A 15,073-nucleotide genomic window follows, 5' to 3' on the forward strand; every position below is an offset into this window, starting at 1 on the left:
GGCATGATGGCTCATGCCTATAATCTCATCATTTTGGGAGGCCAAGGCAGGCAGATCACCTGAGGTCAGGAGTTTGAGACCAGCCTGGGCAACTTGGTAAAACCCTGTCTCTACTAAAAATACAAAAAATTCAGCCAGGCATGGTGGCACGTGCCTATATTCTCAGTTACTCAGGAGGCTGGGGCAGGAGAATTGCTTGAACCTGAGAGGTGGGGGTTGCAATAAGCCGAGATCACGCCAATGCATTCAGCCCAGGCAACAGAGCAAAACTCTGTCTCAAAAAAAAAAAAAAAAAAAAAACCAAGAAAAAAAAGAAGGCTGGGCACGATGGCTCACGCTTGTAATCCCAGCACTTTGGGAGGCTGAGGTGGACAGATCACCTAAGGTCAGGAGTTCAAGACCAGCCTGGCCAACATGGTGAAACTCCACCTCTACTAAAAATACAAAAATCAGCTGGGTGTGGTGGCATGTGCCTGTAATTCCAGCTACTCAGGAGGCTGAGGCAGGAGAATCACTTAAGCCCAAAAGTGGAGGTGGCAGTGAGCTGAGATCACGCCATTGCACTCCATCCTGGGCAACAAGAGCAAGACTCTGTCTCAAAAAGTCAATCAATCAATCAAAAAAGAATCATATAAAACATCAGGGGCTTAGGCAAGCAGCTCCCATGAGCTCCTGGAGATCTGTCAGCCTGATGTGGTGGAAAGAGCATGTAGTAGAGGGACCTGGGTTCAAATCCTGGCTGCCTCCTGGACAAGCTAATAACTTCTTCAGGCCTCGGTTTCCTCATCTGCCATGGTGTGGTTTTTTTGTGGTTTTTCATGTTTATGAGACAGGGTATTGCTCTGTTGCCCAGAATGCAGTGCAATGGCAATTATCACTCACTGCAGCCTCCACCTCCTGGGCTCAAGTGATCCTCCCACCTCAGCCTCCCAAGTTGCTGGGACTACAGGTGTGCACCACCATGCCCAGATAATTTTTTATCTTTTTTAGAGGCAGAGTCTCAGTATGTTGTCCAGGCTGGTCTCGAATTCCTGGGCTCAAGCAATCCCCCTGTGTCAGCCTCCCAAAGTGCTGGAATTACAGGTGTGAACCACTGTGCCTGGCCCTGCAATGATGTTAACACCAGTGCCTTCAGATCATTTAGAGAACATGGAGGGATGTGTGTGTGTGTGTGTGTGTTGTGTGTGCATAGTAGTGATAGCTGTTATTACTTCCAATAATAATGATGGGCCTGTAATATGCTGTGTCCCCACTGGGTCTGCATCCTGCTTGGTACACAGCAGCAGACAGAGAGAGAATATATATATATTTTTTTTTTGAGACAGAGTTTTGCTCTTGTTGCCCAGGCTGGAGTGCAATGGCACAATCTCGGTTCACTGCAACCTCCGTGTCCCGGGTTCAAGCGATTCTCCTGCCTCAGCCTTGTGAGTAGTTGAGATTACAGGCGCCTGCCACTAATTTTTTGTATTTTTAGTAGAGATGGGGTTTCGCTATGTTGGCCAGACTAGTCTCAAACTCCTGACCTCAGGTGATCCTTCCACCTCGGCCTCTCAGAGTGCTGGGATTACAGGCGTGATCACCTCACCCAGCCACCAGAGAGAGAACATCTGCACTCATTTCAATGAGCAGGAAAAACGCCTCTTATTCTGAAAAAGACTATTCCTGCCCTTTCCTTAACCCCAGGAGACCCTGTCTGTACACAGAGTGTAGGCTGCACCATCACAAACCATCTTAGTGCAATCATCATACAATGGAGGAAACTGAGGTTCACACGGGTCTGCTAATTTGCTTGGACTGCACAGCTAAAAGGAGCAGTGCCAGGGTTTCAAATCTAAGTCTCTTGTCTCAAGGGCATGTTGAGTCAGACTGCATGGACCCTGAGCATCCCTGCACGTTCTTACTGGGTATTCTAGGAATGCAGGACCGTGCTTGTGCTTTAGCCAAGTCACTTCTTAGGGCTGTATTTGCCGTGTGCAACCTTGTGGGATGAGGTGATGCCTTCCTTTGGACAAAGAGCAGGCTTCTTTCTGCTGCTGTAAAAGCATCAAATGCCCCAGGCTCAGTATTGCAGGCACAAGCAGGCATCTTTCATGGCCCTTTGTTGCGAACTGACTCAAACCAATGTAATGTTCTGCTATGACTTTTGCTGTAACAAAATCCTTTGTCTCTGACCCAGGAATCTTGTGTCTTCTGCCAGCATCCATGAAACAGTTAACAGGTTAGCTTGTTGGCTTACAACTAGGGTAAAACCTCAGACTTTGCAGAATTCTTGACAGATCCTTAACTACTTCCCTCTTGCCTAAGGGTGGACTGCTTTGAGTGGTATTGAGCTCCGCATCTCTGGACTGGCTCTAGCAGAGGCAACCAGGCTGTGAACACTAGAGAGAGACTTTCCTTGCAATTTGGAGATGGCTCAGTTCCCAGGTACCTGAAAATACAACCTGTACGATTCTGAATCCTCCAGGCCCTCCCACAAGGACCTGAACGAATTTGGCTCAGCCCTGTTTTGAAGACTACATTCCCCAAGCAGACGTAGTAAAAGGACTCTAGCAAAAGACTTTACTCAGCTACAAATGAATCAAGTCAACCTTACCTTGACGTGCTTTGGCGATCAGTCCCCAAGGGGACCACGTAGCCTCCTCCCCGGTACACAGTGAGTTTGCCCCAGATGGGATACCCTCGACGTTGGTCCTGGCTCTGGTACTGCCAAGCATGGGGAAAGCTACTGCCATTACTGAGGGAGGTGGCATTCCAGCCTTCTCCGTAATCTGCCAGGTCTTCAGCATCCAGGGAATATGGCGCACGGCATCCGTTGAGAGATGCCTGCAGCTGCTGGGCAAGAGGGCAAGAGCTTTCCCGGACCCTCACTTGACGAATCTGGGCACTGCCAATCAACTTGGAGTTCCCATCAGTGATAAAGCCTAAAAAGAAACACCAGGTGGGTAAATCTAGCAGTCAAAATAATCTTAACACATTCCAAGCTTCCTGGCCTGAGGCTAATGTGAACTTCAGCATACCCATTATAGAGACAGCTGAGAGAAGTTTGTGGCCACCTATAGGCTACATTTATCCAAATAACCTCACCATCTCTCCAACTGGAAACTACTGTGCGTCCTGCGCAACTTCTCTTAGGGAATGGAACCCCACCACCCCGTCATCAGTCTGGACATGCCTGTGCCCTTTCTCCTCAATCCTCTATCTCGTGGTTACTACATCCTATCCATCTTACTGTTTCCATGTCTTATGTACCCATCCCTTTCTCTCCATCACCACTGTCCCTAGTCCCTGCACCAGCCCTCATACTGTGTTCTCAGCATCTTAACTTGCCCACCCCCTCCCCCCACCTTTTTTTTTTGAGACAGAGTTTCGCTCTTGTTGCCCAGGCTAGAGTGCAATGGCACGATCTTAGCTCGCTGCAACCTTCGCCTTCTGGGTTCAAGCGACTCTCCTGCCTCCACCTTCCAAGTAGCTGGGATTACAGGCACATGCCACCACACCTGGCTAATTTTTTTTATTTTTAGTAGAGATGAGGTTTCTCCATGTTGACCAGGCTGGTCTCAAACTCTTGACCTCAGGTAATCCACCCACCTCGGCCTCCCAAAGTGCCGGGATTACAGGTGTGAGCCACTGTGCCCAGCCAACTTGCCCACCCTTTATTCCAACTTCCAGATGCTTCCAGAGTGATCCTTCTATACCACAGACTTATGCCACAGCTTCATGTAGAAATTCAATGGCGCCTCATTTCCTCGAGGATGAGATACTCACTCCTGAGATCCTTCACAATGTGGCCTGTTCATCTCTCTTGGTTTGCTTCTCACTGATCCTTAACTCACACCCTAGACGAGAGTCACACTCAACACGCTGCGGTTCCAAGAACATGTATCCCATGGCATGAGAGGCTGGGCTTTTCTCATGTTGTTCATTCTGCCTGGCACACTGTTTTTGCCTAGCTGGTTCAAGCTCTGTCGTTACTTACTTAGGAGGTTCTCCACTCTGCATCGGAGGAAGGGAGGTGGAGAGTCCCTGCTTGTGTATACCCAGCCTTCTGAGAGTCTCTCCTTCATAGCATCTGATACTGTGGTTATTGATTGGTTTCCTTCCTTCCTTCCTTCCTTCCTTCCTTCCTTCCTTCCTTCCTTCCTTCCTTCCTTCTTTCCTTCCTTCCTTCCCTCCCTCCCTCCTTCTTTCCTTTCTTCCCTCCTTCCTGCCTTTTCTTCTTCTTCTTCTTCTCCTCCTCCTCCTTCTTCTTCTCCTCCACCTTCTGCTTTTCCTTCCTTCCTTTTCTTTTTCTTTCTTTCTCTCTTTCTTTTTCTTTCTCTCTCTCTCTTTCTTTCTTTTCTTTTTCTTTCTTCTTCCTTCCTTCCCTCCCTCCCTCGTCCCTTCCTTCCTGTTTCTCTCTCTCTCTGTCTCTCTTTCTTGACAGAGTTTCACTCTTATCACCCAGGTTGGAATGCAAGGGCTCAATCTCAACTCACTACAATCTCTGCTTCCCAGGTTCAAGCGATTCTCCTGCCTCAGCCTCCTGAGTAGCTGGGGCTACAGGCATGCACAAACACACCCAGCTAATTTTGTATTTTTAGTCGAGATGGGGTTTCACCATGTTAGTCAGGCTGGTCTGAAACTCCTGACCTCAAATGATCCACCTGTCTCGGCTTCCCAAAGTGCTGGGATTACAGCTGTGAGCCACTCCACCTGGGGTGTTTAGGTTTTCTTTTCTTTTCTTTTCTTTTCTCCTTCCTTCCTTCCTTCCTTCCTTCCTTCCTTCCTTCCTTCCTTCCTTCCTCCCTTCCTGTTTTTTTTGTTTTGTTTTGTTTTTGTTTTTTTTGAGATGGAGTCTCACTTCTTCACCTAGGCTGGAGTGCAATGTCATGATCTCAGCTCACTGCAACCTCTGCCTCACAGGTTCAAGCAATTTTCCTTCCCCAGTCACTCAAGTAGCTGAGATTATAGACACGTGACAACACACCCGGCTAATTTTTGTATTTTTAGTAGAGACAGGGTTTCACCAGTTTGGCCAGGCTGGTCTCAAACTCCCGACCTCAAGTGATCTGCCCGCCTCGGCCTCCCAAATGCTGGGATTACAGACATAAGCCACTGCGCCCGGCCTCTCTGGTTTTTTTTTTGTTTTTTTTGTTTTTTTAAGACAGAGTCTTGCTCTATCTCCCCAGCTGGAGTGCAGTGGCGCAATTTTGGCTCACTGCAGTCTCTGCCTCCTGGGCTTAAGCAATCCTTCCACCTCAGCCTCCTGAGTTGCTGGGATTACAGGCATGAGGCATCACACGCGGCTAATTTTTGTATTTTTCGTAGAGGCAGGGTCTTGCCATGTTGCCAGGCTGGTCTTGAATTCCTGGCCTCAAGCAATCCTCCCGCCTCAGCCTCCCAAAGGGCTGGGATTACAGGTGTGAGCCACCACACTCGGCCTGGTTTTCTTACGACACTGACGCTGACAGTGCTCTACGTCTGTTCCTAGCCGGGAGAAGGCACAAGGAGGCTGACACAGCCCCAGGGCTGCAGGACTTACCTGGGGGGTGACCATACAGGTTGCTCACAAGGGTGGTGTTGGCCCACTCGAAGAACTCTTGGAAGCCCAGCACACCTGAGAAGCCCCTGGTGAAGCTGTGCTCGAGGTGCCTGTTGAGGTGGTAGGCACTGGGGTCCCTCTGCCCATAGGCCACGAGCAGTAGCATCCACAGGAAGCCCAGGTATGCTGGGGAGGGAGGCACAGCCCCTGGTCAGGCAGGATCCACGACTCCCACCCAGTCCAGGTCAGGAAACGGAAAGGCTTCCTAGACCAGCCCCTTGCCCCTGTGGTGACAAAGGAACCAATCTTTATAGAGGCAGCAGAGAGGAGTAAAGTCACAGACCATGGGATCCCCTGCCTGGGTCCAAATCCCAGCTCTGCCACATCTCATCGAGGCGCCCTTCACAAGTGACTCTATCCCTCTATGCTTCGCTCTCCCCATCTATGAAATGGGAATAACAATTCTGTGATGAGGGGATCAGTTAATATTAGAAAGCACTGGCTGGTACGGTCGCTCGTGCCTATAATCCCAGCACTTTGGGAGGCCCAGGCGGGTGGATCACTTGAGGCCAGGAGTTCAAGACCAGCCTGGCCAACATGGTGAAACTCTGTTTCTACTAAAAATACAAAAGTGAGCTGGGCATTGTGGTGCATGCCTGTAATTCCAGCTACTCAGGAGGCTGAGGCAGAAGAATCGCTTGAACCTGGGAGGCAGTTGTTGCAGTGAGCTGAGATCACACCACGGCACTCCAGACTGGGTGACAGAACAAGACTCCATCTCAAAAAAAAAAAGGAAAAAAAAAATAGAAGGCACATAAAGCTGTGTCTGCAGGCCGGGCACAGTGGCTCATGCCTGTAATCCCAGCACTTTGGGAGGCCAAGACCGGTAGATCACCTGAGGTCAGAAGTTCGTGACCAGCCTGGCCAACATGGTGAAACCCCCTCTCTACTAAAAATGCAAAAATTAGCCGGGTATGGTGGCGCATGCCTGTAGTCCCAGCTACCTGGGAGCCTGAGTCAGGAGAATTGCTCAAACCCAGGAGGCAGAGGTTGCAGTGAGCTGAGATCGCGCCATTGCACTCCAGCCTGGGCCACAGAGCAAGACTCCGTCTCAAAAAAACCACAAAAAACAAAAAAACAGTGTTTGCTACATTAGTTCTTAAATAGCATTTTTAAAAATGGGGCACTTGCCACTTCGCATGGCGGAGGGTATGACGGTGAAGACAAACACGTTCCTGCCCCCATGGTGCTCACCTGTCTTGTGGGAGACAGGTGAGTGTGACGTAGAGGATCTTTTAGGTGTAGATATTTAGCGTGGGAGGCGGGACATCACAATCACATGAGGATCAGGTTCCTAGTGAACCAGAACCTCTGGTTCCCAGGCCTGGGAATCTGCATTCCAAGACCCTCCCCCCTCTCCCCCAACTGTCTCAGAAGACTTGAATGGACACCAATGAGTACGACACTGTGGGGGCATGCACTACACGCTCTCTCCAAGGTCCACAGTGGGACTGAATCCCAGCGGCCCACCTAAAACCAAACCCACCTGTCAGGCACCCTCTGTCAGCTTCCTTCCCTCTCCACTGCCCTCTCTCCTCCAACCAGTGCTTTCCAGGACCACCTCCCAAATCAGCTACTTGCACCCAAATCTGCTCTGGGAAATCCAGACTCAGAGGCTCCCTGAGGTGTCAAGGCTTTGGACCAGAGGGGCCGGGGAAGCCACTGCTGCAGACACAGTGTTTAGGCTGAGATTTAAAGAATACGAGGAATTAGGCCAGGCGCGGTGGCTCACACATGTAATCCCAGCACTTTGGGAGGCCAAGGAGGGCAGATCACTTGAGGTCAGGAGTTCAAGATCAGCCTGACCATCACGGCAAAACCCCATCTCTACCAAAAAAACAAAAATTATCCAGGCATGGTGGTGTGCGTTTGTGGTCCCAGCTGCTCGGGAGGCTGAGGCAGGAGAATCTCTTGAACCTGGGAGGCGGAGGTTACAGTGAGCCGGGATTGTGCCACTGCACTCAAGTCTGAATGACAGAGTAAAACTGTATCTCAAAAAATAAAATTAAAAATTAAATAAAAAATTTAAAAATCTTAGGCTGGGTGCAGTGGCTCACGCCTGTAATTCCAACACTTTGGGAGGGCGAGGTGAGTGGATCACCTGAGATCGGGAGTTTGAAACTGGCCTGACCAACACAGAGAAACCCCGTCTCTGCTAAAAAAAATACAGAATTAGCTGGGCATGGTGGCGTATGCCTGTACTCCCAGCTACTTGGGAGGCTGAGGCAGGAGAATTGCCTGAACCCAGGAGGTGGAGGTTGTGGTGAGCTGAGATCACGCCATTGCACTCCAGCCCAGGCAACAAGAGAGAAACTCCGTCTCAAAACAAACAAAACAAAACAAAACAAAATTTTAAACTCTTTAAAAAGGCTGAGCATGGTGGCTCACGCCTGTAATCCCAGCATTTTGGGAGGTCAAGGCGGGCAGATCACCTGAGGTCAGGAGTTCGAGACCGGCCTGGCCAACATGGTAAAACCCTGTCTCCATTAAAAACACAAAATTTAGCTGGATGTGGTGGCGCACACTTGCAATCCCAGCTGCTCAGGAGGCTGAAGTGAGAGAATGGCTTGAACCCCCGAGGCAGAGGTTGCAGTGAGCCGAGATTGTGCCACTGCCTTCCAGCCTAGGTGACAGAGTGAAACTCTGTCTCCAATACATAAATAAATAAGAAGAATAAAAGCCAGAAGAAAAGCTGGGGAGGAGGAGTGAGCAGACTCCAGGCCGATGAGATGGAACTGCCTAGGCAGAAGCCCGGGGCGAGGACAGGGTGCAGGTCCCAGGTGCTATAGAAGCCAATGTGAGGACAACGTGGGGCGCTGGAGCCGGCAGCAGGCACTTGAAGCGGGTAGAGCCACAGGAGGGGGTTTGGGTTTTGTCTTAAGGGTCATGAGGGGCCACTGAAGGATTTTAAGAGTAGGGGAGAAGCTGGAGTGTGCTGATATCCAGGGAAACGGAGGCCCAAAAGACGAGTGGGACTTATTAAATAGCACCGTAAGGGTGTCTGTCTGTTTCCGGCTGTGCTGAGAACCAGCGAGTTGGAAGGTTGCCTACCCAGGATTTCTCTGATGAGGGCAAATGCTTTCTGTTCCTTGAGGTGGGTGGTTTTCATCTTCTCAATGGCAGTGGTGAGAGGTGGCTGGTAGACGTCCCTGCTGCTGTTTCTTCGTGCTCGGAACAAGGCATAGGGGTCTGTGGAGGGAAGGACACCAGGACAGCCCCCAGGTGGGCAGAGGACAGGCTCTGCGTTTGCAACCATAAGGCCTCTCTCTCACCCACTGCAATGGGCTCCGCGTTCTTCTTCCTTGGGAGTCGTTTCCCCACCTACCGTCCACACCTCCGTCCATGCTTCCCCAGGGCCTAGAGTCCCACGCCTCCTCCATCTGAAGGACTCTCCACAGGGAGAGCACAGAGGCGTCTTCCCCTCCCTGAAATCTCTCTGGCCCCTGCACTGCCTTCCGCGACACTCCAAAATTGATGGATTCGAGGATGAGGGTGACAAATATCTCCAAGTCCTGTCATGTCTATTACCTAGCATCTTCATTTTTTAAAATTTAATTTTAATTTTAATTTTTTTTTTTTTTAGACATGTTTTCACTCTGTTGCCCAGGCTGGAGTGCAGTGGCACGATCTCGGCTCACTGCAACCTCCACCTCCCAGGTTCAAACAATTCTCCTGCCCTAACCTGCCGAGCAGCTGGGATTACAGGTACGTGCCATCATGCATGGCTAATTTTTGTATTTTTAGTAGAGATGGGGTTTCGGCATGTTTGCCAGTCTGGTCTCGAACTCCTGATCTCGAGTGATCTGCCTGCCTCAGCCTCCCAAAGTGCTCTGATTACAGGCATGAGCCACCGTGTCCAGCCTCATCAATTTAAATTAAATTTTTAAATTTTTATTTATTTTTCATTTTAAGGCCAGGCATGGTGATTCAAGCCTGTAATCCCAGCATTTTGGGAGGTTGAGGCAGGTGGATCACCTGAGGTCAGGAGTTTGAGACCAGCGTGACCAACATGGTGAAACCCCATCTCTCCTAAAAATACAAAAATTAGCCAGATGTGGTGGTTGCACACCTGTAATCCCAGCTACCCAGGAGGCTGAGACAGGAGAATCACTTTAACCCAGGAGGTGGAGGTTGCAGGGAGCTGAGACCATACCACTGCACTCCAGCCTGGGTGACAGAGCGAGACTCTGTCTCAAAAAATAAAAAATAAAATAAAGTAAATTGAAAAAATAAAAATAAAATGTTTTTCATTTTACTTTTTTTGTAGAGACAGGGTCTTGCTGTTTTGCCCAGGCTGGAGTACAGTGGTGCAATCACAACTCACTGCAGCCTTGACCTCCTCGGGCTCAGGCATCCCTCCCACATCAGCCTCTCGAGTAGCTGGGATTGCATGCATGCACCACCATATCTGGCTATTTTTTTGTATTTTTTGTAGAGAAGGGGTTTCGCTTTGTTGCCCAGGCTAGTCTCAAACTCCTGAATTCGAGTAATCTGCCCACGTCAGTCACCCAAAGTGCTGGGATTACAGGCATGAGTCCCTGGGCCTTGCCTCCTGTTCTTTCCAAACAGGCTGGGCACAGTGGCTCATGCCTGTAATCTTAGCACTTTGGGAGGCCGAGGTGGGAGGATCACTTGAGGTCAGAAGTTCGAGACCAGCCTGGCCAACATGGCAAAACCCCGTCTTTACTAAAAATACAAAAAATAGCCGGGCATGGTGGGGTGTGCCTGTAATCCCAGCTACTCGGGAGGCTGAGGCAGGAAAATCGCTTGAACCCAGGAAGTGGAGGTTGTAGTGAGTTGAGATCACATCACTGCACTCCAGCCTGGGCAACAGAGCGAGACTCCATTACACACACACATACACACACACACACACACACACCATAAAACAGATCATCATTCTCCTATGTAAATTCCCCTCTATGTGGAAGGGGGATTCCCTCCCACATCCCAGCCTTGCCCCAGCTCCTATAAGGCGCTGTCAACCTGCTGCCAACCTCCTCTACCCTCATCTCTAACTATTCTCCCCCACCCCAAATTCAACATGCTCCAGACACACTGTCAATGGTTATAAAATGATTGCAATAAAACGACACCACTGTCCCACCTCAGGGCCTTTGCATGTGCTCAGTGTGCAGTCCTTCCCCTCCCCCATTCTCAGCAGAGAGGCTAGGCACCACTGCAGCAGAGAGGCCCGCCCTCTCTTGATCTTCCCCAGCCCTATGTCTCCCCATAATTCACACTTATATGTCTACTTGTGCATTTACTTGGTTGATGCCATCTCCCCAAATGGCCTGTTCATTCCAAAGGCAGCAACCTGTCCCCTGCAATCAGTGCTGCGTTGGCAGGGACTGGGGTTGGAAGTGGGGATTGACTTTAAACGGGCAAGAAAGAACCTTTTGGGGTGACAAAGCTGTTCTAAATGTGAATTGCAGTGATGGTTACATAACCCTATACATTTACTGAAATCAACAAATTGTGCACTTACAATGGGTGAATTTTATGTAAATTATATTCCCAAGCCATCACAAGGCCTGGCCAGCAGCCAGTGCTCCCTGAGGACTTGCCAAAGGGGTGACTGAATGAATATTTAATGGTCTGGAGCCTGGCATCTCTGTGGAGAATTGAGAAGATTTTAATGGACCTCTTGGATCTGCAAATCTAAAACGCTGTCCTGGAATGGAACAATATTGGCCCTGAAGAGGCAGCCGCGCTGCGCTGTGAGGCACCTGCATGGCATTTGGTTTGTTTGTTTCTATTTTATTCTCCCTGAAAGTCAAGACCATTGCCTCAATGATTCCACATTGATTCAGTTTTATTTGCATGTTTGTTTTGTAATTATTGTCACCACCCTTGGGAAATTTGGTTCAGAAGTGAGAAGTCAGGCTGGGAGGTTGGGGACTGGTCAGTGGCCTCATAGAGCACGGGTCAGTGTGTCTGTATTCCTACAAACCTCTATTTACAAAAACAGGCAGCAGGCGAGAGATGCCCCCCCTGGCTGCAGTTTGCAGAGTTTTGTCCTAAAATTCTTAATTTATGGCTACTTTTTGCAGCCCATCTGTAAACCGATTCTCGTTTTAGTTTTTGTTCTAAAGCCCAGGGCCCTGAGTCTCGGAGAAGAAAGCTGCTTGCTTGGAATTACACAGAGAAGGACTGCCCATGTGTCCAGCTTTGTCCCTGAGGCACGTCTTCTAGGGAGCAGGTCATACTTGGGTGTCAGGGAGAAATGCCAGGTAAGGAAGAAACAAAGATACTCACGAGACAATGGAGTCACTTTTTTCCTGGCTCTTTTGGGGATGACTCACTAACTGGGGGTGAAAGGCTGATGGGGAACAAAGGTCTGATGAGCTGGCCCAAGGCCCAGGACCCCCGACAGGCTGCAATCTGCAGGGCTCACTGAGCCTCATCAGGGCCACAGCTGACCAGACCCTACCTCCAGTCACTGAGGCACGTTACCTGGGCCCAAGAGATGTCCTGGCAGCGGGGCCACAGTATCCTCCTCGTCGTCCACTCTCTTCAAGACCAGTGCAAAGAAAGCAGCAAATCCCAGCACCTGAAAAATACCCAGGGAGATCCTCAAGCCCACACTGGTAACTCTCAACCCCTCATCTGCAAGGGCGCAGGGCTTGGGGCCATATTTGTGTGTTGGGGAGGGCCCTGCACTTTGGGGTAATGCAGATCCCTTCTGCAGAGACGGGAGGTGATCATGAAGCTGGAGCGCAAGGCCTTGGCTCCCAGACCAGACGGGGGACTGGTCAGTCCTAGAACTCCCCTGAGCCTTCCCACCTGCTGCTGCTCACCTGCCCGAGGGGTCTCTGATCTCTCTGCAAGCAGAATTGCTGTCCCCCTGGGCTTCACCTGCTCCTTCCCTTTCCTCCAGTGTTAAGTAATGTGCTCAGGTGCATGGTCTCAGCTGCAAGGCCTCAGCCATGTGATCGCTGCATCTGCTCTGCACAAACACAGGAGGATCCTGTGGTTCGGTTGGGGAACAGAAAGCCTCAGGATGCACCCCTGTTTTTAGCAGCCTGCGAACCTAGTGTTGAGGGTAGGTGTCGGACGTTTTTTGAGTCTTATGATAAAGGTTGTTCAGGGAAAAATGGGGGACCAGCGGAGATTTGGCAACGTCCCAAAGGGGTAAAGATTAACCTTGTTTTTTTTTTTTTTGAGATGGAGTGTCGCTCTGCTGCCCCGGCTGGAGTGCAATGACACGATCTAGGCTCACTGCAACCTCCACCTCCTGGGTTTAAGCGATTCTCCTGCCTCAGCCTCCCTAGTGGCTGGGATTACAGGCACCCACCACCATGCTTGACTAATTTTGTAATTTCTTTCTTTCTTTTTTTTTTTTTTTTTTTGAGATGGAGTTTCGCTTTTGTTGCCCAGGCTGGAGTGCAATGGGGCGATCTCAGCTCACTGCAGCCTCTGCCTCCCAGGTTCAAGTGATTCTCCTGCCTCAGCCTCCCGAGTAGCTGGGATGACAGGCGTGCACCACCACACCTGGCTAACTTTGTATTTTTATACAGACAGGGTTTTTCCATGTTGGTCAGGTTGGTCTTGAACTCCTGACCTCGGGTGATCCACCCACTTCGGCCTCCCAAAATGCTGGGATTACAGGCGTGAGCCACCGTGTCCGACCAAGATTCGTTTTAAGTATCTCCTCCTTTCTGTGGCTTCCCCTACACCCCAACCCAGTATCTCTTCCCCCTAGGGGTTCCCCAGGGATTGCCCACTGCCCGACTGCTTCCAAGGGAAACCGTGCCCCTGGCCTCCTCTGCTCCATGCCTGGATTTAGGATTTCTTTCTTTCTTTCTTTTTTCTTTCCACCATACCAGGCTGACAGAGCTCCAGGAGCTGGTCTCATGGGAGCTGCCTAAGGATTTTTTTTTTTTTTTCTTTTTTCTTTTTTTTGAAACAGGGTCTTGCTCTGTCGCCCAGGCTGGAGTTCAGTGGCACAATCACAGCTCACTGCAGCCTGAAACTCCTGGTCTCAAGCGATCCTACCAACTCAGCCTCCCAAAGTACTAGGATTACAGGTGTTGAGCCACCATGCCCAGCCAGAATTTCTTCAACTCTAACATGTTCTTTTTTTTTTTTTTTTTTTTTTGAGACGGAGGCTCGCTCTGTTGCCCAGGCTGGAGTGCCGTGGCGCGATCTTGGCTCACTGCAAGCTCTGCCTCCCGGGTTCACACCATTCTCCTGCCTCAGCCTCCCGAGTAGCTGGGACTACAGGCGCCCGCCACCGCGCCCGGCTAATTTTTTGTATTTTTAGTAGAGACGGAGTTTCACTGTGGTCTCAATCTCCTGACCTTGTGATTCGCCCACCTCGGCCTCCCAAAGTGCTGGGATTACAGGCGTGAGCCACTGCGCCCAGCCTAACATGTTCTTTTGTGTAATTTTACATCTCAGGAAATCGGAGTGTAGCTTCTAACTGAGGCACATATATAATGACTTGGTGTTTTTTCCATAGGGAAAGTTCCTTTAAATTGCTGTCTTTTCCTTGCAAGCAGACTCAGAAAAAGAAAGAGAAAAAAATGAATAACTAACTACATAAATTGTTGTTGTCTTGTCTCAAGATCAAATGGATCTTAACATTGAGGAAATAGGGTCTTATTTATATGTATACATGTGGTCTAGAGCAAGGGTAACCGAGGGTAATATGATAGGGTTATTTTTCCTGCCCTGGGCCTGCACAGAGAGGGAGTGCTCCAGGTTCATTTGTTGAATATATAAATACAGGAATGGAAGCCCAGGGACAAGACTACTGGTGGGAGGGAAAGGATGGGTGAAGAGGAGGAGGGCAGGTGCCTGGGGCAGGGTCCTGACCTTCAGGGGCTGGGTGACGAACATGCTCTCCACGAAGGAGACGGCTATGGAGATGAGCCACCTGAGGGAGCTGGCCCTCCCGTAGTGCAGGCCGTACAGCATGGTGAAGAAGGCTGCCACGCCACTGGTGGCCGCCACCAGGAGCCAGCCCACTAGGATGCACCACCAGGGCAGGCCTTGAGGGTGTTTGCTCACCCGTAGAGCGCTGCAAAGGAGGTGGACATACATAGTTAGGGTGGCCACACCCCCAGGCAAGCTCAAGGTCACACCCCACGCCACCCCCATCAGCATGACCTTGGCCAAGTTCCTGGACCTCTCAGACCCTCTGTTTCCTTCTCTAATCTATACCTATCTCAAAGGGCTATGCCATAGTCTATGGAGTAAAAGCAGTTACATTTATTCAGTGCTTAGTAGGGGCAAGTCCCTGCACTAAAGGCTATACACAGATTTGCTCTGTTATTGCTCAGGGCAAGCCTAACCATATAATTTTGTTTTAAGTTTTTATTAAGAAAATTTCTCGGCTGGGCGCAGTGGCTCATATTTCTAATCCCAGCACTTTGGGAGGCCAAGTAGGGCAGATCACAAGGTCAGGAGTTCGAGACCAGCCTGGCCAACATGGCGAAACACCATCTCTACTAAAAATACAAAAATTAGCTGGGCATGGTGGTGGGC

The 15,073-nt window shown here is 50.0% G+C and overlaps 1 protein-coding gene across 1 annotated transcript in view; it reads right to left on the minus strand.

Annotated features, from left to right (window-relative positions):
• The window catches only part of PKD1L2 (polycystin 1 like 2), a 75,855-nt gene that overhangs the window by 21,083 nt on the left and 39,699 nt on the right, over positions 1-15,073 (minus strand). The window contains exons 21-25 of the mRNA XM_031934468.1: positions 14,402-14,606; positions 12,038-12,134; positions 8,633-8,770; positions 5,522-5,707; positions 2,594-2,921 (exon numbers count right to left, since the gene is read on the minus strand). Of these exons, the coding sequence (XP_031790328.1) occupies positions 2,594-2,921; positions 5,522-5,707; positions 8,633-8,770; positions 12,038-12,134; positions 14,402-14,606 (954 nt within the window). The remainder of the gene's footprint in view (positions 1-2,593; positions 2,922-5,521; positions 5,708-8,632; positions 8,771-12,037; positions 12,135-14,401; positions 14,607-15,073) is intronic.

Source organism: Piliocolobus tephrosceles, chromosome 17 (assembly GCF_002776525.5).
Source record: "Piliocolobus tephrosceles isolate RC106 chromosome 17, ASM277652v3, whole genome shotgun sequence".
NCBI classification, from domain to species: Eukaryota; Metazoa; Chordata; class Mammalia; order Primates; family Cercopithecidae; genus Piliocolobus; species Piliocolobus tephrosceles.